Here is a 27718-nt window from a genome sequence, read left to right as displayed (position 1 = left end):
ATTGTTAACGTCAGACTTGATTGCTTATTCTAAATCAAAATAAGCATTTAGAAGATCTACCAAAATAGCAGATTTTTGTGTCTTACCTCTCTGACTTCATGGAGTTGACCAGAACGCTGGCTCTTCGCTCTTCGAGCAGCTGCAGGTGATTTGTGATGTGTGATGGTTACAACACTTGGACTTTGATTCATGTGCTTCTGGCCACTAGGAGATGCAGAATTAGCTGTCCCAGGCGGCAGCAGAGATGAGCTTCTACTTCGCGAGGATGAAATGCCCTAGAATAAGCAATGGGATGCTGACATTAGCAACCTTTACACAAGTAAATAGAACAACACAAATCTATAGCCTGAATTGTAAATTACTTTCCTCACAAATCAAATCTGGAGGCGTTAACTGTGCTCAGGACTGATTTATGCCTTCTGAACCATCCACATTGCTCAGGGGGGATCCTCTTGGAAACATTGTGGCTACTGCCTTTGTTTCTTGTATGGTCTGAAACTGGCCTTCACAAAAATCTTCACGAACTCTTACACATTAACATGCTGCTAACTTCTTACAAACATACTTTTTAGGAAAGATTAGGAAGGATTTTGCAGACAGAGCAGTAACAACACCAACACAAATATTTTTTATGAAGCCATTGACCTATAATTCATCAAACTGGTGTGAACAGCAAGGAAGGAAAAAAAAAAGTCCTAGTGCTTCCACCTGATGAACGTCTGAAACAGTGCAGTGCTGTTTTCAACATTAAAGGAGCTGCGATTTTGGCAAGGCCAATCCACACACCAATTAAAAACATTAACATTTAAAACAAAACATGGCTTAAAGACTCAACATGTTTTGGAATGAGCTTGGGATAAACCATAAATACAGACAAGACCAGAAAAAAAAATCTCCAACAGTATCTGTAGTGTTACTACTCTTAACATACAACCTATAAAATGAGTCTGAACATTCAAGAACTTTCTCTGTTCTCATCTAACTTTGACAGTGTTGCCATTTGGTTTGTTTTCTGCAGCCCTCAAACCCGAGTCTTCCTAGAGGTCTTTAGGACAACAATTCTCAATCAAGCTCAGATGTGCACTAGAACACCATGGGACATCATATATAAAAGTACAATATAAAAGAGCTTTTCCTTTCTATTTGAACTGTTGATTCCATCTGTAAGGTGAAAACTGAAACAGAATAACTCTAACCTCATGAAACACAAACTACTCCAGAGAGTGACATTTAGTAGCACTTTAAGAAAGTGAGGTAAATACACAGCCCTCTTGGTGAAACGCAAACCTTGCACAAGCAGTAACAGCAGCCTTCACCATTGCTGAAGCAGATACTGTCAGCACGGGGCACTACTCGAGTCTGCTAGCAAGTGCATAAAAATATTACTTAGGTACAACCTCTTTCCTTATCCCTTACAGGTCAAACTTTGCAACTCTGTGGTAATTTCATTAAAAGACTTTAATTCCAGTGCTAGTTGGAACCTGTCCACCTTGGACTTAAAGACAGGCATTACGTTACTACTACACTGACTGTAAATGACAAGGCAGATTATCTGTCACTGCCAAGAAGGAAGAGTGAAATAAGTTACATGATCCCTCTGCCACCCCCACACAAAGCTACACTTCAGACTTTTTGAGGCATTTGAACGTTTAGAAAATGGGTTATCACATTCCCAGCATGCAGAGAGCTGCTACACTCAATAAAAGTAAGCATTATTCCCTTAGTCTGGACTTAAATTTACAAACACTTCCAAGAATGATGGTCTGACTCTGTTTTTGCAGTGAATATATTCTTTACTACCATGACTAATAAGATTGTAATAATAAGCATCTGTAGAATCAGACATTCAAAACCTATCCATCCTGGCTGATAATTCATGATTGCATTAAAACTGGATCTGACTCTAAGGCAAAAAAAAAAGCACAGGGGGTGGAAATTGTCAGAAGGGCACAGAAGGTTGCTAGGTTTTTAATCCATCTTCCATTTGAACGAGCACTGCTTAGACAAAACTACAATTAAAATAAGAGCCAGAGGAAAAGGTATTTGGGAGAGGAAGGGGATGAGAGGAACTGGGTGAGATTGAATTTCCTTTTTCAAATAGAAGTTTCACAGTAAAAGGCTATCCCTAGCATGTAGTAGCCTCTCCTAGATTCCTATCCTTCACATCTCGGCACAAGATAGTTTATCAGTCCTATGCAGTTCACCGACTCAGGAAGACTGGCACACAGGAATTAGTGCATAAAGCCACAGTCTGTGCCAAATATCGGAGCCAAATACATTGGTTTGATCGGCTCCTACAGGTCTATAAGCAAGTTTTCCTCACCTCTTCGTTTTCTGTCCCTTTATACCTTTCATCCACCTAGTGAGCCAACGTTTCCAACCAACACGCCAGAAAACTCCACCAGCCCACAACACAAATCCTCTAAAGTCTAATTTGGGATTATTCTTTCAAGGATATGCATAACATACGAACTCTGATAAGCTCAGCACCAGGACCTCTAGCTACCCATGAAGCTTTCCCTAGGCAAGGCCCCATGATTAATGTAAAAAATTCTAACTTACAAAAGTCTGCAGGAGGCAGTTTCTACAACCACTCAAAACCTTTTGAAGTCCTCTCCTGAATGCCACTGAGAACAGCAGCAGAGAACTGTGCCTGCTCCGTCCAAGGAGACAGGAGTGGCATCTCATTCCTTCTGACAGCTTCTTCCTGCCGCTGCCAGAAGATGCCTCTCCAGGAATTATACACTCAGCCCCTTAGGCACTGCTGAATTTTACAACACATTGTCAACACCTGTGTCCCAGCCAAATACTTGACTCCTCTTTTGCAGAACTTTTTCCGATTAAACACTGGGAATGACAAGCATCTCTTTCAGATTGATACACAGCTGTGCAAAAAATCAAAATTTTCCATTTTTGTTAAAATGTTAAAACCTATGTGATGTCTTCCACAGCTAAAAACACTCTAATTACATATCATACTACAACAGCCATTAAAGTCACTCTCCCAGGAAATCAACGTGATGACAGTAACTGATGTATCTTTGTTCCTAATCCCCTGCTCTTCCCCCTAGCGCTGCTAGTATGTCTAATCTGCCCCTCTAACTATTCGCATATCCCGATTTCTTTGGTCCTCCTGCTTTCTGGTTTGCACATAAATAAATAAAAAGATAGTGAAAAGTCTGATGAAAGGAAGACATAAGCTCTTCAACAATTAGTAACGCATGGTGCCAATAATGAGTCAAGAAATCCACAGGCTGAAGCATCCCAAAAGGATTACAAATATTCTTTCCTGAGGCTAGACTTTACCATTGCTCCAACAGTTTTCCTGCTAATAAAATGAAACTAATAAAAGAATAATAAAGCAGCTAATAAAAGATTAATTTGTAACTTGTGTTCATCTTGGGTTTATGACCTAAAGCCAGCTAAAGTATGCTTAGCTAACACAGACTTGGGTTAAGATTTTTATTTTAGTAGACTGTCCATCTCCAAGATAAAAAAAGCAGTATAATGGATGCTTCCACTTGGATATCAAAAATCCTAACAATTAAAATAATGTAATTGTAGAACGGTAAGTTCCAACTATACTAATGTTTTCATGATTCATTCTCCCTGGAGGTGGTCATTCCTGCTCACAAAGAAGCTGCAGTGCTTTTCACCATTTACCAGAAGCAAAGAGTTTTGTTTATTTTCAAAAATAAATGCAATGTTCCAGAGATCAATAAACTAATTTCTGAAGTGAATTGTCATATCTGTTTATGGTTGATAACCATCATTTTCACAGGCACTGTGCCACAGATGCTTTCTACAGAATAATAAATACTGAAATGACATTCCTTTACTCCTCTGCATGCATATAGCACAGAACCAACCCCTGTGGGCAGCTCTGGAGCAATGAGAACTCTCATGCTGTCAGAAAGTAATTATGATTTTGAGACAACACCATTCAGTATTTTAATTCCCATCTACTTCTTTTCCAATGCATCCTAAGGAAACAAACATTGATAAAAGAAAGATATGGACAGAGATCTGTTTAATTTACATTATAATCATTCACAAATATTAAAATGTAAATGACTGAATCTACATAACATCCAAACTTCAGCATTGCAAATGGACCAGCTTATGATACGCTTTACACGCTTGTGTAAAGCACCATCTATGGGACTAACTTTTCCGACAGAGTATTACAGTGCTTCATCATCTTCAGTAAGGCAATACATGTCTCTGCTTTTAAGCAAGAGACTATGATAATTACTCCATCATAAAATCTTTTCTTTGTCAAGAATTATTTGAACAAGCTCACGTTCAGCTGTAAATGGATTTTTTTTCCCATTTCTGTAAAAGGATTTTGAAAGCAGAGAGCTGTGAGCAACTCTTATCTTCATGCAGCTTCCAAAGGGAGGAAAAAAGGTGTCAAATACACACATACCTACAAGCCAAGCACTGCTTCCTTCTAAGCCTCACCGCTCTGAGGATTTCCAAAGCATGTTTTAATTAGAAGCACCATTTTTTAGTTGACTTCTATAGATCAGGGACAAGAGGATGAAGGAGACAAGTATACCAGAGGAGGGAAGAGTGAACTTGCTCAAAAGGAAAATAGGTTTGATGGGCATAAAAGAACCAAAACAATACTCACAAAGACTTGAAACTTTCACTAATCTGGCTTTATGGAAATGGTTATCAAGTAGATGTTGAAAATACCCAGTAAATAATCCATTTAGAAATGTAAAGGTATCTCCATGGCCATTTATTAATAAGGCAAGAAGAAACCTGATAAAACTGAAGAAGGGCCACCAAAGATCTGATAGTCATTCTTCCAACTGTGGAAAAAAATTACACATCTACCTCAAAATGTCTTGATAGCAAGTATTGACCTCAAACTTTCAGGCACTACTACAGCTAAACTGCTACTGCAGTTACCACTGAAAGGAGCAGGTTTGGACTTTTTTCTCCACCATCTCTCCATGCTGGCTCTGAGGCCCATTTGACCTCATGGAGAGCCGCTCCAGGGAGTTAAACCATAGGAGAAACAGAGATGTACCCACACACACAGAATTTTCTGCTGATTTAGCTCCCCCAACTGCCTTTCAAAAGGGCTGGATGATGGTTATAACAGGCACCAGGAGCACTGCTTGAGGGGAAAGCGAGCAGGATGGTCCCTCACAGAGGCATGCAGTATTCAGGCCAGCTCAGTTTTAAATATGACGCCTTAGACTAAACCAGAGAAAGGTTAGGTCTTGGCCAGATCCATTTCAGCCATCCTCCACTCAGGAGGAAGAAGAGAGCAGGGCTTTACTAATAAGGGCTGCTGGGAGCAGAGTCCGTGTTCATCTGATTCCTCAGTGAGCTGCTCAAGTAACTTTAATAGGATGCCGTTTTTTTCTGTTCCTGATGCCCAAGCTAACACAGAACCAGAAATACAACAGAGCCCGCACAAAGGGTGACAGCAGAAGGAAAGGAACCAGGCTGCTGTTTACAGCTGCAGGGAATCATCAAATGAGTTCAGCTGAGACATGAAGCAACACCATCCAATTTTTAGCAGCTCACCTGTGCAGCTCCAAACCAGAAGCTGAAACAAGGGGGCATCTACCTCCTTACTCTAGCACAGACCTAAACTGAAAGTAACAATGTGAGCACAGTTTAAGAGAAGCTACTTCACAAGATAAAGGTTTCTGTTCCCTGCCACATTCCTGATATGCACTGAGAAACACAACGGTTATATGCCAATCCAGCAATTGATCCACACGTTGGAATTAAGAGCTGACATAAAAACCCCTGTGTTTGTTTTTTGCAGTGCTTTTACAGACACTATCGTTAAACAGTCAAGAAAAAAAAGCGGTAAGAAACAGAAGAACTAACAAGCTTGTGACAATTTATGGATATAAAATTATTCTTCGAAGTTACCACGAAAATTATGCATCAGCCGCCTTCTTCTTGGAAGCATTTTATATCACTGAATTCCAATTTGACTAATGCTTTAATTAAGACTTGTACAATAATATTCACTCAGAGTAGTCTAAAAAACCAGCAATCCTATCCAGACATAGAAGACTTCTTCCAATTCAGTGTGATTTGGCACTCTGTGGAGGTTGAGCAATCTGTAATTAAACAAAATGAGACTTGTATGGGAATACCAGGAACATTAAGGCTATCTTACAGCATGAAAATTATTTGCCAGAGAACATTATCCTTTTACTGCTTTTTTATCATTAAGATGTAAAATTTAATTAAAGCAAAGTGACAGACTTAGCTTGTGTTACATCCACTTGTTAGCTGTATAGCTCACCTTTGGACAGTTCATTAGGATGCAACTTAATTTAGTCATTAGTATACAACATTTATCCTTTTTTTAATATTTTTTTTTAAATTGCTGCTCTACTTAATTTCCCCCACCATTCCAGTCCCCAGATAAAGCTTTAAAGACATCACGGACAGCAAGTCATACAGTAGCATTTTGAAGCAGGCAGTAGCTCTGAGAAAGGAAAACAGTGCTGATCTGGATCCAGTGCAGGAAGAAGCATTGCTCTCCCATGAAAATATTTCACAGAAATAGTGACACAGCTTCGGCTTTGAAAAATATTCTCCAAATTCTCATCTTTTCCTATCAATCTCCTTCTAATAATATCAATAATACCTATTCAAGATTTCAAGAGCATGTCTTCTCTCCAATATGAAAGACCTGTAGCTACGAGTTGCTTCGCTGGTACTCTTGGAAACTTCCCCACTGCTTGCCTGGTTATCACATTATTTTTCCCCAGTTAAACTGTATCCCACTTTCATAAGATAAAACATACCCCTCACTGCATATTTTACACTTGCCATTCCACCTCCTTCTCAAGTGTATGACTCCTAAAAACAGCTAGAAATTTCTGCCTCTTTTTCTTCCTGTGAGAAAGAGGAGTTTAAGGTGTAGAAGAAGTTGGGACCAAACACTCAGGCTCCAACTTCCCAGATGCAGAAACATGCCTGTTCCCAGCAGAGACAGAGCTTGGATCCTGTTCAAACTCCAGAAGTTTAAAACATGAGTATCTATCTGCCTGTTCATGACAGCACTATGAGAGACAGACAAGTTGCAGTTATCACCACAGCCCTCGAAGTATGGGGAGATGGGGGAAGAGACAGATACAGCACTGTTGCCGGTAGAATAACATAACATCATGACAGTCCTATCAATCATAGGGCTATTTTAACAAAATCCAAAACCACAGAATTTTGTCAAGTCCTCAATTATGCAAAAGGAAGTCAAACATGTACCCTTTTCTGTGTCATTATAGACCTTCCTACGTAATTCCAGTCCCTAACTCCAACACAAAAAGACCCAGTAAGGTGGCTAAAATAGCAGCATGCTTTTTTATGTAAATTTAAATACTTTAAAGACCATGTTTCCATTCCCATGCTAATAATTATTATACTAAAGTACCTTCATCTACAATAGAAAGAAAAAAAAAAAAATCACAAAGAAATGCATCAGTTTTCGCTTCCCTTACCTCCTACCAGGCAGTGGTTTTCAAGTAAGAAACTTTAAGAAGAAAAAATAAGAAGTTACAGAAATGCTATTTTTTCCTAGTTTCTGGAATCTCTGTGAAGCATCACTCCCTTGTAACCAATATCTGATCTCCAAAGTCTAATCATTGTAGCACTAAAGCTTTTGATTACTTACTTTTATAGACAAAAGCAGAGAGAAGCTTTAAAACCCGCATGTAGGTGAAACCCAAGTTAGCAGTATATGTGATGCTAAAGTCAGGGAAAATCTGCCTCTGATAATAATCTAACCATGAGAAGATAGGAGGAGAAAAACGAAAAAAAGTATATTGAAAAACAAGAGACAAATCTTGTCAAAAGAAAGGTTCCTAGGAACAGGTAAGCACAGCATTGCTTCAAGTACAGTATACTTTTAGACTAAGAAGCAGAGTCATCAGTGGTCTCATCTGAAGCATATAAATTCCCAACATCTTATTTTCTGGACTGTTAAACTTAAAAATACAGAGGATATAAAATTTCTATTTGCTCTGTGGCTTACAAAAGTGGAGAATTAAGAGGGTTTCACTAACAAAAATGTCAACTGAAGAGTGACCTGGTCTGATTTTAGATGTAGGCTTGTAACACAGAACTAAGAAATGTACTGTAGTTTTCTTCAGCATTTCTATTTTATACTAAATGGACCCAAGCCAATTAAAATTTATGACTGGCTCTACCAAACAAAATGAATCTATACTCTAGCATCTTCTGTCAAGTTTCTGTAACTGATCAGTCTTCCAAGAAAAATGCATGAACAAATGCATTGTTGTTTGAAATGTATGCCCACCACCTCTCAGCCAAGGAAATCCTTTTACTTTCTTGCGCGATGAGCCCAGGAACCAGAAGCAAGCCATAGCAGTGGTAAGTCACTATGCAAGAGTACAAGAACAAGTCTAGAGAGATGCTCCCCATTCTCAGCCCTTCCTGTTTCTAAAAGTTGCATGTTAGATGATCTGGGTCAGATGCTATCTTTGTATTTAATAGCCTCCCACTCAATTAGTCAAGACTTTCTAATAATATTTTGCTTTTCACATCTAGACACATTTTTGGCATCCAAAGCATCCCAGTTTTCATTCACCTCCTTTTATTTTGAACCTGTTTTCAGCTCATTTTCTTTGAGGTTCCCCCATACTGATATTAACAGCTAGAAAATACTTCTTATTCAGCCACTCCACTTATTAATGCTATAATTCCCAGATTTGCCCTTTCCCTTCCCATCATCAGAAAAAAAGACTACAATGTAGTCAAATTTTGTCACACGGAGTTCATTCTGTACAGAGGAATAACAAAAGTAATGAGAAGTACTTTCCCCCACTCCAATATTTCTGTTTCAGAAATGGAAGGGGACTGATGAAAGTATTCAAGATAAGTATTTCACAGAATTAGAGCACTCTAAGTATTTTCCTTTTTGTTCTCTGCTCCTTTCCTGGTAAGTCCTAAAATTCTACTTGCCTTTTTTGGACCACTACTAATTGCTGGACATTTTCATTATTATAACACCAGGATTTTTCTCTTGACATATAATTAATTCAGAGCCTATCAAAATTTGTAGATTCTACTACTGGAACTCAATATGAAGATGCAGTATGAAAAATTCTGAACATAAATTATTTCTAAGTGCAACAGTTTTTACTGAAGGATGAAAAATGTTCCAAACTTCACTTACACAAAGATCAGCTTCAATTCAATTACTGCCACTCTGGAATGAGGTTTTGGTATTAGAACAGACAATTCTAAACAATTATTTATCAAGAGCAGGCAAAAGGAGAAAAACAAATCCAGTATTAAAAAATATTACCAAATTAATAGACAGTAGAAGTATATGAATCAACTTTCCATTGCACAAGTCTCTGATATCATATATACTGAAAACAGTTCTATTAACTTGTCCCAATACATTGTAGATGCCAAACATTTAAATGGGTTCAAGAAGTGACCAGAAAACTTATTGAGGCAATTGAGTATAAAAAGTTACCATCTCTAGCACAGAAAGTCCCTGAGCTGCAAATCAACAGCAACTGTATAAGTATTCTGACTGAGTTGCACCTTTTGGAATAGTACTGGGCTACAGCTATATAAAAAACATTTATTTTAATTGTCATCCATTAGAACTGAAAGAGTACTGAAACACTGAAGTTACTTATTCTCCTTCGAAAAGGGTTTTAATTATACCATAATTGCTTCCTGACAAGTCCACATCACTCGAAGAAAAAAAAATTGGTTTTATTTTACTTCACACATTTCAGTGAATGCCAGTCTCCTCAAAATATCATCCATCTTTTCAAAGTCCGACTTTCAAAGTCACTCAGGATCATGACTCTGACTGCAGTTAACATAAGACTAAGGTTCTCAACATCATGGGGCAGGGAGGAATCCTTTCTGCTTGCAGTTATATGCAATTTTTTTAATATAGCAAAAAATTAGTCATGAGGAAAGCAATCTTTTTCATTCTTGTAAAGATATCAATAGAAGTGCTTAAAAGACTGAAGATAAGAGCAGGAGGTGGGTTTTTTTAGTGACTTAGTATTAACACCAAAAGCATACCATATAAAATAAAGATAATAATAATTTATTTCTAATAGGTTTGGTTGGTTGTTTCTAATACTTCCCACTTTCAAGTGCATTCCAATTTAAACAGATTCATGTCATTTCTATTTGGAGACAAGAGACACCCCCAATCCACCATTCTACTATTTGTAAAGTCCAGATATTTTTTCACCTGTCCAAAATATTTATCTATTTGAGGATAAAAATTCTGACATCACTTCCCAAGAGACATACATAATATAAACCTTCATATGATGACCTCTTTCAGATTTTGATTGAAGACTGACCACTGCTAACATCTACCTGAAGCTTCTATAATAAGAGGCATGAAACCTTATAAAATGAAATCAAACTACTATCAGTTAACAATTTTAAATGCTAATTAGAACATCACACAGGTATTAATACACTGTTAATTCAGCCACTCAGTTAACCATGTATTAACAGCATGCAAAATGCACTTCATTAAACATTGTCCTATTCATGAGAAATTATGTATTAAATTGCCCAACTGACTTAGGCCTGCTCCAGTTAGTGAGGAATGACAACTTGTTGCTTTTATTCATATACCTCTAAACACCATCCCACTAACTACAGCAGCCAGTCTATCAATCCAGATCATGCCGATCTTCATCTATACCACTTAAAACACAATAGTCACTTTTCCCTCTTAATTATTTACCTTAGAATTACCTTCCTTGTGATGTTTGGCACAGGATCGAAGCTGAGTTATCCAGTATTGTTTCTCCTTTGCATCAGCAGCTAAAACAGAAACAAGAAAATGAAGGGAATCACACACAAACCAATACTCTTTTTTTGCACAAGAGAATGGGACAGGGACAGGGCGGGGAGGAGCGAGGTTATTTATTGCTTAGGATGCATTATAAATTCTAATTTACGCTACTTAAATTAAGAACATGTAAATTCTTTAGTACAAAACATCTAAACCTCAACTTAAGATGCTGTGGCCAGCTGGAAGAGATAAGCTCAAGAGTCATCTTAACAGTTATCTCCTCCAAGTGTTATTAAAAGCAGAATTACCTCAAGAAGAACTTTTTTCCTTTTTATTTTTAATCCACTTTTGCTTTACTCATCTCCCTGTGAAGGACAAGGGCCATACCACAGCATTTAAATCAGTGAAACCTCTACACTCAGGCTGTCAATTAGCAAGCAGACAAGCTACCAGCTCCCCAGATACTTTAGTACTTCTGTTTTAATGTAGTTCAACTAAATCTCTCTTTAAACCTGTGTGTCATTCACATGCAACTTAAAGACACAGGAATGAAAATCACAATTTCCCCATGCATCTTCGAAAAACAGCTTTAAAAATTACTGAAAAGATTGTTTGCAGTCTGTATCAGGTGGCTCCTGTGTGATATTAATAAGCATAATTAGGAGAGAGGTTAGGTTGTGTTTTTTATTTTTAAACAAAACCAATAGAGACTGAATAATTTCAGTAAATATTTTCCCTTACTTCCTCTGCTATTAAGTATCTCAATGGTTATTGACTCAGCACAAAAATTATTTACTGATTTGAATCAAATTCATAGATCTCATTAAATAAAAAGCAGCATATTGTAGTTTATAATCTCTAGTGATTGGAAAAGTCTGATAATGAAACCACAAGTGTTCATGATTTCTAGCTGTGCAAATTCCAAAACTTTTTAACAGAAACTCTCCCCGGTTGTTCTTCTGTTTCAGTTCTACACAGAAAACAGCACCACACTGTACCACAGAGGAGTCCTGCATACTCTGTCCTGCCAACTGAGAAACTCTGGTCAGAAAAACTAATGTACTTTTAAATTGTTGTTACACTGTATTACATGTCACTTTTTTTTTTTTTATCAGTTTATATTTTTATAAACTAGTTTGATATGAAAGTATCCTGATCAATCAGCCACACTGAAAATACCTTAGAATCAGAATACTGCTTTTAAAAAAAAAAAATATTCCAAAGTAACTCTTACATAGTCTATATTCTCTTTCTTACATTTGAGAGCAAGGCAAGGCAAAATTTTATTTTAAAGGTGCATTCAATTATTCCCAGACTGACAAGAACAGAGTATCTTAACAGCCTTCCACTGGCATTTTTCCTTCGCCGACCCATCAGCACATTCATTACTACACATTATCTGCAGAGTGGCGGAGAGGAGAACAATATTCCAGGTGAGATGCTACGCTGTGGACAGCAATGAAAGCAGCTTTTTCTTCCTTCGGAAGCAAACAAGATACACAGTACAATCAAAATGCCACACTAACAGCTTATAGAAGGCATCTTGAGGTACCTTCCAGCACTGAGAGTCTATATATTGTAAAGCCACACGTATTTAACTCCAGATTACTGTTCCACTGTGTTTAATAATATAGTATGTATCAATATAGCTGTACAACCACTACTTTCTGACAGTATAAGGAAGTAAAAGAGAAATGAGATATGACAGAAGAGATGCAGAAGAGGGAATGGGAGAGGAGAATGACTCAGTTGGCACTGAAGCAGCACTGTACCTCTCAACTTATACATCTCTCCGTTAGCAGAGTAGACCACCAACATGTGTGGCACTTCATCACTGGGTGATATTATAGCTCCGGCTAAAGACAAGGTTCCTCGGGGCTTCTGGTTTTTACTTTGTTCATTCACGAAATACTGCAGAATCCCTGTCTCAAAGTCCAGCACAAAGTACCTGTTCAAAGAAATTGTAATCATATAGCACTTCTGTTAAAAGTTTTTCATGCATTTACTCAAAGAAGAGCACAGATTGATCTTACATAAAGATCACAGATAAACAAATGCGGTTAAATTTGTTTTTGTAATAACTCATTTTTATAAGGTACTGCTATTTTGATCATTAGGTTTGGTTTTTCAAGGACATGTGGGAGCTATTCTTTTACTCATGTTTCACAGAATCACAGAATCTTAGTGGTTGGAAGGGACCTTTGATTCAGTTTTGGGCCCCTCACTACAGGAAAGACATTGAAGTGCTGGAGCGTGTCCAGAGGAGAGCCACCAAGCTGGTGAGGGGTCTGGAGAACAAGTCCTATGAGGAGAGGCTGAGGGAACTGGGCATGTTTAGTTTGGAGAAGAGGAGGCTGAGGGGAGACCTCATTGCCCTCTACAACTACCTGAAAGGAAACTGTAGAGAGGCAGGGGTTGGCCTCTTCTCCCAAGGGAATAACGACAGGACCAGAGGAAATGGTATGAAGCTGCGGCAAGGGAGGTTTAGATTAGATATTAGGAAGAATTACTTTACTGAAAGAGTGGTCAAGCACTGGAACAGCCTGCCCAGGGAGGTGGTGGAGTCACCATCCCTGGAGGTATTTAAGAAACGTGTAGACGTGGCTCTTCAGGGCATGCTCTAGTTGCCCGGGATTGTTGGTTTGTGTTGGGGTGTTGTGTGTGAGGTTCTGGGTGCGGGGTTTAGTTGGTGGGTGCTTTTTTTTTTTTTTTTTTTGGGGGGGGCCGGGGGGGGATTTATTTCCTTCAGATTAATGGTGAAATTCACACTCAGGACATAAAAGCAGGGAAAGGAGTTTTTAACTGAAGAGGTTCCACTGAAGAAGTATGAGATTGCTGCTTTTGGGGGGCATTGGCCCCTCTCCCTTTTTTCTTTTTCTCATTTATAACGTTGAAAGACATGCTCATTCCCCATAACTAGCCTTTTGGTGACACTGTTTTTACAGAGGGATGACCACAATTAAAGATACCATAGTGTTTTCATCTTTGTGATAATATTTTACATACAGATGTGGAGTGTAATTTTGAAAACCAGCCAATGGAATCAAACATTCAGTTCCCAATAAGTACTAGGTAGAAAGTATGAACACCTATGTATAAGAAAACAATTACAAGGAAAGAGAAGTAAAATCTAAATCTATTTGATCATTCTGCTAACGAATTCTAACAATGAAAAACCATTTTTACTGCTGATCATATATTTAGGACCAGGAAATACTCAGCCAGTGAAAATCCAGTAACTACAAGGATTAATAAAAAAAAAAGAAAGAAAACCCTGAAGTTTTGATGAATGCAAGCCATTCCACAATAAACTAACAGCCAGGACTGCAAGATCATACAAACAAAAATAAAATAATTGAATTGCCCAAGTACACTAAACGAAAGTGAAGATGTTTCGAACTTAGTGGATCAGTCCCAAGAGCTGAAAACATATTTTTTTTCCCCCAAATAAACCTATCTTTCACAACAGCAGATCTTAAATTCCATTTCCCTGTAGAAATCATCTAAGCTATTACACAGAACAACTATTTAACACTTTCACTCTTTGGCAAGAGGGGACCTACAGTAACCTCCTGGCTCACATGAAGGACTGTTTGCTATGACTCACAACAGAGTAGAGTGAAGATCACACAAATGCAGGTTACCCCTTAGCTTCTACTAAAAACACAGCCCTGACAATCTGGCTAATACCACTAACATGGGCATTTGGGATGCATACTATTTGCTACTGTTCCTCTAGATAGCAGTAGCATAGGACATACGAATTTGTGTACAATATTTCAGAAACTGATTATTCAGACTTCTACAGCTTTGTACACCCCAAATTTGCTCAAGTCACTACTTTGTTTTGAAAGAAGCATTTTGTCTTAGCCCTTTTTCAATATCGCCATATGCAGAACACCTCTAACCTTTCCCACAGCAGAGTACTACCAGGATTGTCTTCACAGCCTGTTGAAGTTATTGGTGTTCTTGTGATCATCTCTTTTTTTCAAGCTAAATAAGCAAGGACATGATGCAAGCAATCATTGCCTAAGATTTACAGAGCTTCAGACGTTTTGCTTGGGCAATCTTCCTTTGCCACATTTATGCATAACTCTCTACTGCCACTGTCTCTGCACCAGAACAAAGATCAAATTATCTCTAAAATATTACACACTAACACCACCTGTCCCCAAAAATTTTAAGCTAATGCATTGCTACACCACTCACTTCTGCCCTGATTCCATCTCCCACATACACCTCTCCATACCTTCCCTCATGAAACAAACAGAGAGCCTCCCCTTTATAATCATGAAGCACATCTTCACCTTCCCTCTATAGTTTATCTCCACCACAAAAAAAAGATGACAAATGGCAAGCTGAATGGCAACCACCACAGTGTTTTCAATAGTCGTGTTAAAAATAAAGAGGCCCTAAATGGAAATTGCCAGATTTTCAGAAGACTACCTTAATGACTGTATTACACCAGTACATAACCTTCTTGTTTTGTTTGACTTTTAAATGATTTTACAATCCTGCTCTCCCACTTACAAAACATTTTTTTCTCTTCACGTTGCTTAGCAGAGAAAGATGATGCACTTAACTGCAGGTAAAAACAGCAGAATTGGAAAACACACTATAAAAAAAAACAAAACACTTGCACATTTCATAGTAAATTCATTCTCATTCTCAGTTTTCCTTGTCCATTTCAGGAACATCTGTTACATATTCATGAGAAAAAGCAGAGCACTAGACAGAAGGGATGTCGTGCCCCTGAGAAAACGATAGAGTAGCTTGACCCCAGAGCTAGTGCTTCTCTCCAACTGATAAGTTTTTCAGCAATCTCTTTGGGTTTAGCAAACAAGTCTAGGCTTTATATGCAGCCATGTCCATTCAGAGCCTGTGCCATGCTCATTAAAATTTCATTGTCTCGTTATATTGTTCAGGTACAAATCATTTATTTCAGCCTTTGTTATCAGGCCATCTTTTATCGATTAGTATCTTGGAAGTCATCATTATGGTTATTGCAGTACAGGTCTACAATTAACAAAAGAAGGAACAAGAGTTAAAATTAAAAAAAAAAAAAAAAAAGGCAGAAAGAAAAATCATCTTTCCTTCCCCTATCAAGACCAAAGGATTTGAGGAAAAAAGTTCCTCTGAGTCTATTAGAACAGAATCTATTAAGTTACATAAATACTATGAACACTTCAACTGACAAACCTTTGTATGCCAGGCCAGCAAAGCACTCCCAGAATGACTGTAAGCTCCACAAAGATGGGCTTTGCATTCCCATAAAGCCACCCCAGGGATGGAAGCCAGCCATTTGAGTACCCAATACCTTTACCAGAATAACGACATCCAAGGGCAACGACTTCTGCAAATCCACATGTGCAGAGAGAGCATCCTTCCACACCCTTATTATCACAGCTACAGCAGCACTGTGAACTTGCCCTTCTAGCCAACCATAACCTATTTTATATACAGTCTCAGAAAAAACAAATGTTATCATTGGCCTTGCACCTTCAGCTTTCAGTACTGGTGATGATGTCTTAGTTGCCTGTAAAAGCATGCAATAAGTTTTCAGTACAAGTCAAGCAATAATCTTAAGAAAGAAAAAAAGTAACCAGTTCTTACAGGCCTTCCATCACCCTCTTCAAGTATCCTGCCTTCTTTGTTGTCCCAGATATCAGTATCTATATCTGCCAACTTTGAAAGTCGTAGGAGAAAAGAAAATTATCTACAGAAACATAAGTCCCAACTGCCCAATAAAAACTGATCGCGTCAACAAAATATCTTTCCTGTGACTCTGGAAAGCTCAGTAACTTCACACACATCCTGACCATGACACTGTTCATACCACAGGGAAACAAATATTAGCTTTTCAAGAGTTACGGTTTGATGCCCAACTCCCCTCCTCACCTTTCACACAGTGTTATCACTGAAAAAGATAGACAGGAATAAACTGCACAGACAACTATAGTCTCACAAGAGCAGCAGGGGGATAATGCACTTTGAAAACTGTTAAAAGAATAGGAAAAGCCAGGAGAAGAAATAAGGAATTATATGTCAAGTCAAGCAGCGCAAGACTTCATACAAAGGAGGGAGGAGAGGAACAGAAAGAGACAGAAAAAGCAGCAGCAGCTTTCAAAAACATTTTTTGCATCACAGACCAAGTGATGACCCAGTTCAGACCATCACAAAAACACAGAAGAAACGGAGACCAGATTCTTTCATTAACAGAGGATGGAAAAACATTATAAAGCAGAACAGAAGTCAGAGAATGGTACGTGTCCCATTTTAGAAGCCCCATGTAACTATATCAAAAGGACAGGGATATCTTTTAACTTGGGTTCCAAAAGTCGTTTGTTCTGCACACCAGGCAAATAACAGCACTAACCTCTCCAGAACTGATTAATCTTGCCACCTTATCCTGGATTTCTCTACTCCCCTTCCTCACAGAGCACACGTTTACCCATGATGTCATATTTCTGTAATTAATTTACAGATTAACATTGATGAAAACTAACATACACTTTAGAGAACAGACAGGTAGGAGGCAGCAGAGTCAAGTTATGTCACACCAGTCATACAACCAATTCCTGCTATACAGAAATGATGAAATAACTGTTACTGACAGGCACTTCCAAAAGACATGTAAATTTTTGTTATTCCAAAATTGGACAAAATCATAATTTTTTTTTAAATTAATATTCAGTAAAAGAGTTCGTCTAATGGTAAACCAGAAAATTACTGCTTTAACATATTTTAAGCAGTTTTAACTGCTGTAAGCATTGTTCAAAGTAGACATGTAAAATTACAGGCAAAAAAAAGCAGGCCATTTCACAAAAAAATAAAAAAACAAGCCTTGGCCAACGGATTTGTCACTTGAAACTCAAATACATCCAGAGACTACAGGCTTCCTGCTACTCTGGTCCAGCCTCCGTCTCAAGCTCCTGGGATTCACCAAGATACTCCCCTCTGCCATTCCAACCAAAAGCAGATGCATTACCAGCTGATATCAATCACAAGATAAAACACTCAGCCACACTCAGCAAACTAGAATTTTATTGCTGTTCTATCAACCTAAAAAAACCCAAAACAGCCTGACACTACCAGAATTTTAAGTTATTCATGAGTCTGTCAATATGGCCTGATGACACTTTATTTCTATTTTACTTCCCATATTTCAAAATCGGCGCGCCCTCAGAATAAATCCTAAGTCTTATAAATTCTGTAATCACCTGTCTTAATTAGACATTCATCATGTTTCATTCCTATCCCCTTTATCCATCTACTTTGACAGACATTACAAAAAAAATAAAATAAAGTGAAGCAGAACAAGTATGCCACACATTAGGAAGCGTAACTATGTTATCTTTTGAATTCTTGGAAGAGAGAGACTCAGACACTGTACCAATAAACTGCTGCAACTGGATTTTGCATGCACTGATATGAGCATTTATTATAGTAATAATTCTAAAATATTAGTAATTATATAATACTATAATAATTTATTATTAGCTCCCCATTCAATAAGAATTTAAGAAAAAGCAATGACTATGGTTTAAAAAGCGATTAAATGCTGGTAGTATAGTAGGAGATGACAATGGTCTACCATCAGAGCTGGTCAACAGAGAACAGAAGCTACACAGGTCTTCCATGAGAAAATCTGAGATTTCCAACAACTACTCGAGTCTGAGGCAATACAAAAAAATTTTCAAAAATTGTAAAAAGACAAAACTATTGGAAGCACACAATATGAACATTTCCCATGTAATTTACCTCACTGGATTTAAGAATTTTAATTTTCCCATCCCCAGTCAAATTAAGCATTTCCATATTCTCAGTGGGAATGCATAGTTAAGTAAAAAATAAAGAATAAACCAAAACATTTCTAGGCATTTCAACATTCAGTTGCACATCCATAACAGTCTGCGCTGCTCTTTGAAGCTGTCACTCAGAAACAAGTCTGCAATGCACACAAAGGTATGTTCCCAGCAGAAAAAAAACCACACCTCTTAAAATAACTTTCTTTTCTCCCCTTATTCTGAATGCATCTCAGAAACCAACCACCTGAAAATAAGTTTTCACTACTCTGTAATCCCAAAAAGTTTTCAAGGTAGGACTGCCAAATCTTTCCACTGTGTAATGTATTCCTAGTGATTTGAATTCTTTCCACACCCTTCTTCCCCAGTTAAGTCCGTTTTCTGGACCAGATTTTGTTTGAATTCATAACATGATAGGAGTTTTTTTATATAAAGACTTTTGCAATCGGACAACTGCAGTCCCGGTCAAATCTTCAATTACAGAATCAATCTGCTAAAAAAACCAAACAGCTCTTTTGGAAAGCATTGTATTAAATACTTCCTTGGATTCATAAACTAGCCTACATTGGAATCCATGCTTCATAACTGGACTGTGTCTAACCCCAGAACTCATCTGTTTAAAATTGGTCTGGATGCCTGGATACTGCCCAGTAGCATAGACAAATCCTTCGACTAAAGACAAAATCTTCCATAATCTCCAAACGATAAAGCAGTTGTCATTGTAAGAGGAGGTAACACAGCAACTACTTCTGGAAGGAGAAGCTTGCTGGGTTTCTACAACAGGCTAGCTTGGTTTCAGCTTTTTGGAGGTTTTTTTCCCAGTTACTTTTTCATCGATAGAGGAGATTTTCTCTCTAAACATCACTTTAGCTCTTCCACAGACACCTTTTCTTCTAAACCAGTCTCACAATGAGTACTTTATGGTCTACTTTTTATTTTGGTTTAACCATAAAAGTGCAAATTGTTCAGATAAGATACATTGATTCGAAACAGCACAAAGTCTTCACCCTGATTTAAAACCTTGATAGTCAACATCACTTTCCCTGTCATATTAGAAAAGTAACAATTTGCCTATTTCCCCTTTTAAGACTTTATTATTCCAGACAATGTGACAAATACTGTTCCACTACACATTTAAGCATCAAATTAGCTCAAGACCAGAAGCAGCACACCAACAGAATTTCACTACTTTCTCCTTCTACCGCTTTGTTCTCAACATTTCTGGGTTTCCAAACCTGTGTTTTCCTTTTGCTCCATTCCAGTATTCCTCCAGTCACTTCCAGGGTGTGCTCTTCAGTGATTCCATAATCCCCAAAAAGAGGACATTTTCAAGAATAAGGAATCAAACTATTCTATTCTCTTCCCCCTACCCCCCCTTTTTTTTTTTTAATGTAGTTAAAAAAATTAGATAAGAATTATAGTACAGAAAGTAAATTACTGTGTCAAAGAAAAGCAAAGTTTATGGTTCCGGTAACTGAACGAGATGTCACATAGAAATATTTCATTTTTTGGAAATTGTATCTTATTAGGCCATCTTGGAGATGACATTTATGCAACTGCTTAATTTGCTTTTTTGCTTTTACCTTGAGCCATAAGATTAATGGAATTATTCATGCCAATAAAGCATGGCATACACATTTGAAAGTCAAAGACTTTATTATTAAAGACCATCTCTAAAGTTGACATTTAAAGACAGGTGGTTGGGAGAACATGCTTACATTTCAGTAACTGTTTAACATCCTTTATGCACTGAGGTTCCTCAATTTATCGTTTTCTAACATAAAAAAAATGTAAGAACCACAGTATTAATTAAAAGTTTTACTGACTTTGAGCATCTCTGAATGAAAACTAGATTTTTAAAACAGTAATTCCTCTGCATTATTATAATTGCATATAAGTCAAGCTGAACTACAATTTGCTGGATGGCTTTAGAAGTGTTCCACATCTAAAATGAAGATATGAAACAGAGGAAGTACTATCCAGAGCTAATATATTGACTGCTTGTTTCTGATCATCATGCCCTTCATGATTTTAACATCCACAGAACTCACACGTAAAATCTTAAGAGAAACCTCCTTTCCTGTTTTGTCAAGTTCCAGTCAATCTTTAAGTTTACAAGCAAGCCCACTTGACGAACCAAAATGTCACTTCTTTCTCAGCATCTGTACAAGCTGCAATTGCTACAGACCAGCTCATCAGGTCATCAGCTTCTGCTTGCCATGCAAATTACTTTCAACGGTCTGAAATTCTATATAGTCAGCAATAGACAGGCTGCCCAAATTTTATTTAAGTAAAAAGAGACACAGTAAGGATAAATATTAATATTAATTTCCTAATATTAATACTGAGGGAGGAGAAATAGGCTTAAAAATAATGCATCCATTTTAACCCATCAGCCTTAGAATTCATACAGATTTGTGGAAAAGTAACATTCATCACACTAATGTATACTTTAGCATATGGGCACATTGAGGGGTAACAATTGCAATTTAGGGGCAAACACATAAACAAAAGGTACACAGTTGAGGTTGCTACCGTAAACAGCACTTACTGCTTACATCCCACCAAACTGGCTGTCTGCCCAATGCTACTTTGTGCCATTTAGTAGTCCTTGCCACCTTCCTTTTTATTTGCTCTAAATTCACTACTACTTAAATAATTAAGCAGACTCCAATTTTTGTATTGCGGGTCATAGAGAAAAGGCTAGCAGGCATAATTGGGGGACTAAATGGGCCAGTGCAATCTTAATTCTGGCAATATTATTATCCAGCTCGATTCAGGTCACAGATTAAAAACAGAGCTTCCAGACAGGAAAATACATTTTCCTTCATAAGAAAAACAACCAAGATCTAAACCAATACACAAACAGGGCACTTCCATGCCACTTCTAACAATTTGCATGTAATGAAAGGATGTTAAGCTTTAGAAAGACGCACTTGTATGCGATTCTAAAACAAGATACAGGAAACATACGAGAGACAACCAGTTACACACACCAACCGCATTCCACATCTGAGGGGAAGGCAGTGCTCTGTATGACACAAGACTCTGCTGCTAAATTGGTTCTCACTGAAGCCAGGTCCACAGGACAGTCCTTTGGGCACCTAAATGAAGGAAGCTGTCTGGTTTATCCTTTCTCAATCCCACCTTTCCACTTTATCCAGGAGAAAGGCTTTGCTCCCTTGAGAAAGTAAAATTAGAGAGACCTACTTTGGAGCCTATGGACAACTGCTTCTCTGCTTCAGGTCTGTATGCTGTATTGGTCTCTCACAAATAGCAAAAAAAACCACCAATAAACAAGGCGGCTATCAGAAATCAATCTCTTCATTTTCTCTGTTTTCATAAAATCTAGCTGGGTAACTTTAAGAAGTTTAGATTTTACCTAGTCATCCCAAGAGGATGCAAAGGAGTAGAATGCATGTACTTTGCTAAGTCAAGGAATATTCCAGTTAGAAAATACCTTAAGTCTATTCAGAGAAACAAATATTAGGAGACCCTATAAGCAGCCTCGGTGAGAAGCAGTAAGTAAATGAGAAAAACTGACTCGTTTGCTTTCATTACCGTAACAAGTCACCTACCAAAAAAAACCCAATTAAAGATGGGCGAGAGGGGGAAGAATAACTAAAAATTGGAAAAAAATCTGTTTCTTTCCCAAAGTAAAGAAAATACGTATATAAAAATGAGACATTCAATTACATCTAGCTTGTGAAAGCAGCTTTTCCACATTAAATTTGTGATTTTCTCTACTCACGCTACCAGTTGTCAAAACTGCTGCTGAGCAAAGAGTTGTATCATTACAAAGTTTTAAAGGTCTCCCAAAAAATGTCAGCCATGCCAGGAATCTTATTGCCTATTCTTTTCTGTAATAACAAAGCATACCAAAATTGTAAGTGATACAAAAACATCTGACCTTCCATAAAAACATGTCACTTTTTTGCTTGACACTTTCTGCAACGAGTTTAGAAGATGGCCTAATGTACCAAAAATACAACTCTCCAACAAGCCAAATAACAAATTCAGGAAGCCTGAAATGCTAAACCAAAGGCTTTACCACGCACTTTAAACACACTAAGAATATGTAAGCATCCCACAGACCTATTTGAAGGAAAGTACTCAAAAAGAAGGCAGCACTGAATGCAGCCACTGTGAACACAGCTGCTCCGAGCACTAATGAGTCCAACAGTGACTGACAGCATATATATTATTCTTTCAACAGTCTCTACAATAGACACACAGAGAACACATTTCCAGGAAGGTCATATATGAAGACAGATTAATAATGAAGTGAGATTCGACCAAGGGCGTTATTTTACAGAGATCTCTGCCTGCCACTTGCCACATTCTGCAGGAGACTTCACAGACTGAAAAGACGTGACCTTAGCTTGGTCTTTCCAGTACTTTGTATTACAACATCCACAGATGAATCACATACATCCATTTGACAGCCTGGTTCTCATGCCACATAATGAGAGTGCTACAGTCACCTAATATAATGCCCCCACAACACACGTTCCAAGGTAGCCTGGAATTGCTGGTTTTGTATCAACACTACCACGCAACAGAGTTTAACGAAAACAACATCCCACTGAATTTGTGTGAGTCAGCCAGGTCTAAATCACAAATTTATCTCAAAATACTACCATCCATAATCCAAATTCTCTACAGTTTCCAGCTACTGATTTTTGGCAATCCCAAACATACACACCCACGAAAGACGCTGCTGAACAAAAACTTCAGTTGAAATACCCCCACACTCCTCTCCTTCACCTTCAGCCTAGAGCCTGCCCTCTGAGCTACATTATGAGAGACTGATACTATTACTAGAAGGACAGAAAATGCACACCCCAGTGTCTACAACACAGTATCTTCCACTGGCCCCATCCTAAACTTTCATATTACTTCCCTCCTATGGTGTACCAATGATGAATCAAACCCTTATTTGCAGAGGTAAAGTTGGTTTATGTTTCTCTGACTTGTCCCTCCCAACTCTTCCTCTCCTCCAAAAACTTGTATTCCTCACTGGGAAGAATTAACCCTACCTCAACGCCGCACTACTGTTATTAGATATTATGTCCCATCTAGGGGAAGTACCTTCATACATCAAACATCTGCATATTTTTAGAGCTCTCTTTTGCTGCCAACTGAGACAACCAATATGACCCTGAGTTTTTATGCCAGACCTGATGTTTAGTTGGGATTTCACCTGGAGATAAAATACTTCGAGGGACTGAAATATTAATGAAACAAATAATAAAGGCACAGAGAGTGACCCCGAACAACAGCACAAATGCTGTAGCTGAGGAAGAGACAACTGTTGGGTGACAAATCAAAGGATGGCCCAAACACCTCCAGGCAGGAATATCAGGCAAACCGTTCAGGTAATCAGACCACAAAACAGACTGCAAACACAAGTAGCTCAAATATCAAGACTACTCCAGCTTCAGCTAGAGTAGCTGTAGAGTAGTTCAGCTACTTTAAGTGCTGCTTTTTGCTCAATTTAACAATGACAGAACGGAAATTAGGAATATCATTCAAGTCATACCTTGAACCAATTACACAGACAAAAGGAGTCTTATCTCAGCCTGAAGTATTTGGGCTGCATGTCTCCAAGTTAAAAGCCAGGGAAATTATCTACCTAGGTGAACACTAATGAGCCTGTTCCTCACAGGTGAACGTAGTCCCATGCTCAACAGTAACAGCCAGTAGTGCTATGTCAGGCAACTTCAGCGAGTTGACCCACAGATAAATAAAAAGGAGTAAATGTCAATGCAAGAAAATTGGCGCTGAGAGTTCTTTCCAATTCATTATTACTGCTTACTGGAAACCAAGGTTGCTTTAAGACAGACTGTAAAAGTCACAGGAAAGGTACCTTAAGTCATGCAACTGCATTGTAAATTCTATGCTATAAAGTCTGCACTATTTTGTATATAGTAATTATTAAACAAAATAGCTGAATCACTGAACTGTCTTCACTGTTACTTAGCTCTTCCATTATTTTTAATTATTAAACATAAAATATAAAAGGTTAGATAGGATTCATAAACTCTCTTAATAAAAAGATATCACCAACCTGAAAGTTTTCAATGGAAAGATGTTGCTGAAAATTAATTAGCACAGTCACACTTGTAAAGGTTTATGGAGACAGAACCTCAGTTTTAATATATCCACTCTGCTGCCAACAGTGAGGGACAATTTACAGAGGAAATGAAGCAGAGGGATGAAGGAATAGACAAGCAGAACAGTTTGGCAACAGGATACGCCAAAAGGTTTTCAGTAAATCTACCTAAAACTAAGTAAACAGAAATTCGAAGAATCATTTGACACTACAGTCAAGAATAACACACTCTACTAGTGAGATTCCAACCACGATCCAGAGCAAAACAGTCTCCTGCACAAGAAAGATGTGTGCTACGCAAGCACGTACTGGAAGCCGCAAAGATGTAACTACAGTACTTAATAAGAAAGATACCAACGCCCAATATATACTTAGTGTAAGATTTTTTTCATCTTTTTTCATCTTCTGTTCTCATGAAAGCAGTTGGTACAAGCTACCACAAAAGCAAAGGAGGTCGTTTGAGATCCCATCTACCACCTCAACCCAAACCACAACATACATTCATGCTAATTATATCAGCAGACAACAACTGGAATATGCAAAATAATTTGAAACTATTAAATCATTATAAAAGCCTTCAAAGAGATACAAGCCATGATCATTTTTTCCTCTTAACTATGCAATAACTTCCACATTTTCTTCTCCTAATCTGCTTTTCCAACATTGTTATTTGGAAGAAAGTCAGGAGATATTTAATTCTGTGTAAGTTACTGATAGGAGACTCTGAAGAGCATGAGATTCCTCTGGCAGCTTAAACCCTTCCAAAAATTATATTTAACCTGATTTATAATTGATGCATTTCCACGCATGAAGTCTTAGGAAATCAGCACAGACATCCTCTTACAATTGTTTGCATTCTATGTGAAGAATTTCATTGCAGCACTACTTCACTGAAGAAAATACAAAAAGGAGCTCTGGTATTTCTCAATACATACAATTCCTTCATGATCGTTAAGCTAAAATAAAATTTTAAAGAAGGTTAAACTGTAGATATTAGCCCTTTAATCTCTAAATCACCTACTTTTAGATAGAAATACATTTGCACATTTACACCACAGTAATGGTGCAGAATAAACTGCAATTGTTCCCCAAAAATCTCAGTAAATTGTTACATCAATGTAATTAGTCAAACTGAAAAAAACCCACCCTTAGAAAGCATAACTGAAAATTAGTTGTAATTTCTCACTCTACCTCCTCAAGGAAGAATTGCTGCTTTGCACTTTAAAACCCTACTTCAGCTGAACTAGCCTTCCCTTATTTGGTGTCATGTCAGAACTACTGCTCTGTCATTTTCATTTCTTTGTTCCCATCCCTGGCCAGCAGCAGTACTCAGTGCTGCGTCCCAGTGTAGCCTATCCAATAATAAGAGTTGTAGTCAGCTAAAGAACAATGCAACCAGATCAGTCTTTGGGCAGAAGAGGAACTTTGCAGAGTCATCCATCCTGCAGGAAAGAGATCCATTTCCTCTGCAGCTACAAGCATTACATGGAAATCACTGGCTGATATTTTCAGCTGTAGGTCTGTGATGGACACACCTGAGATGATGAGGGGAGTAGAATATCTTTCTTATGAGGAAAGGCTGAGGGACTTGGGTCTTTTTAGTCGGGAGAAGAGAAGACTGAGGGGGGATCTTATCAATGCTTATTTAAAGGATGGGGTCAGGTTTTTTTCAGTGGTGCCCAGTGACAGGACAAGAGGTAAAAGGCACAAACTTGAACATAAGAAGTTCCATCTAAATATGAGGAGAATCTTCTTTACTTTGAGGGTGGCAGAGAACTGGAACAGGCTGCCCAGAGAGGTGGTGGAGTCTCCGTCTCTGGAGACATTCCAAACCTGCCTGCACACATTCTTGTGCAACCTGCTCTAGGTGGACCTGCTCTGACAGGGGGGTTGGACTAGATGATCTCTAGAGGTCCCTTCCAGCCCCATATAATTCTGTGATTCTGTGACCCCTAGCCATACTTTGCTTCAGGCTGACTAAAAACCAACTGGCCTCCCACCCTGTGGTGAATCTGAGAGCTGGAAAGCTCCTGGCTTGTGTACAAGGGAGCGAAGGTGCCTTGGAAAAATATTTCACAGAATGGTAAGGGTTGGAAAGGTCCTTTGGACACCATCTAGTACAACTCCCCTGAAAAAGCAGCTTCACCCAGAGCAAGTTGGGGATCCACTCTGAACCTCATGACTCAATGGGAGGGTCTTCCTTACTCTGTGTCTCCGGTCTCTGTGCAAATCATCCTAACTCAATTCTAACTCAATTTTCCTTTATACATTTCTTCCATGCAGTAATTAATAAGGTGAACCTTGCCATCAAACTTTTTGAACCTTGTTAAACCATTGTTAAATTTTGTTAAGTTCCATCAAATTTATTGAACTCCATCAAATTATTATTTTACCTCAATAAAATATATTGCTGCTTCTCTCTTTTGGGTGAGGTGCATTCTGCTCATTCAAAACAAGGTTGCACGGTTAATCACCGTACATAGCAGTCCTGCCTGGACAGCTTGTCCAGCACTCAGAGAAGCTCACTTGCTGCCCCATTATCAACTTTCAGCTACTCCAAACTTGTAGAAAGTAAGCTTTTATGCAATCAAATGCAACAACTTTCTCCCAGGTTGAAAACACAGCCTCTCCCACACTAACAACTACTTTACTAATATGAATCTTAGACGGATGGTCAAAGAAAAGATAGTGAGAACAATTCGCACCACTCAGCACTAGCAGTCCTGTCAAATTTGCTTCCGCTGTAATCAGTACTACATCAATTTCAATTTTAAAATGATGAAAAATGGTATTTTTCAGGACCCTCCTACATTACATTACAGACATTTCTGTCAAGTCCCTGTTATAGCTTACTGAATTACTAAGAAAACATATTGGCTGATCAGCCGGCAAGCAGGTACTTTTAAATAAAATTTGACATCATTCTTAATACAAAAGCAATCAGTCTGCTCTACCACAAGGCACAAACTCACCAGTAACTTTTTAAAAGCTTAGCATAAT

The 27718-nt window shown here is 38.1% G+C and overlaps 1 protein-coding gene across 2 annotated transcripts in view; it reads right to left on the bottom strand.

Moving 5' to 3' along the window:
• The window catches only part of OSBPL10 (oxysterol binding protein like 10), a 109313-nt gene that overhangs the window by 63420 nt on the left and 18175 nt on the right, over nucleotides 1-27718 (bottom strand). The window contains exons 2-4 of one of the 2 annotated variants that reach the window (XM_074151039.1): nucleotides 12571-12746; nucleotides 10748-10827; nucleotides 87-275 (exon numbers count right to left, since the gene is read on the bottom strand). In XM_074151039.1, coding sequence (XP_074007140.1) covers nucleotides 87-275; nucleotides 10748-10827; nucleotides 12571-12746 — 445 coding nt within the window. The remainder of the gene's footprint in view (nucleotides 1-86; nucleotides 276-10747; nucleotides 10828-12570; nucleotides 12747-27718) is intronic. The other variant, XM_074151040.1, reaches the window with a different exon arrangement.

Source organism: Numenius arquata, chromosome 7 (genome assembly GCF_964106895.1).
Source record: "Numenius arquata chromosome 7, bNumArq3.hap1.1, whole genome shotgun sequence".
Taxonomy (NCBI): Eukaryota; Metazoa; Chordata; class Aves; order Charadriiformes; family Scolopacidae; genus Numenius; species Numenius arquata.
Note: the sequence above shows the minus strand (reverse complement) of the source record. Positions and strands in the feature narration are given on the sequence as shown.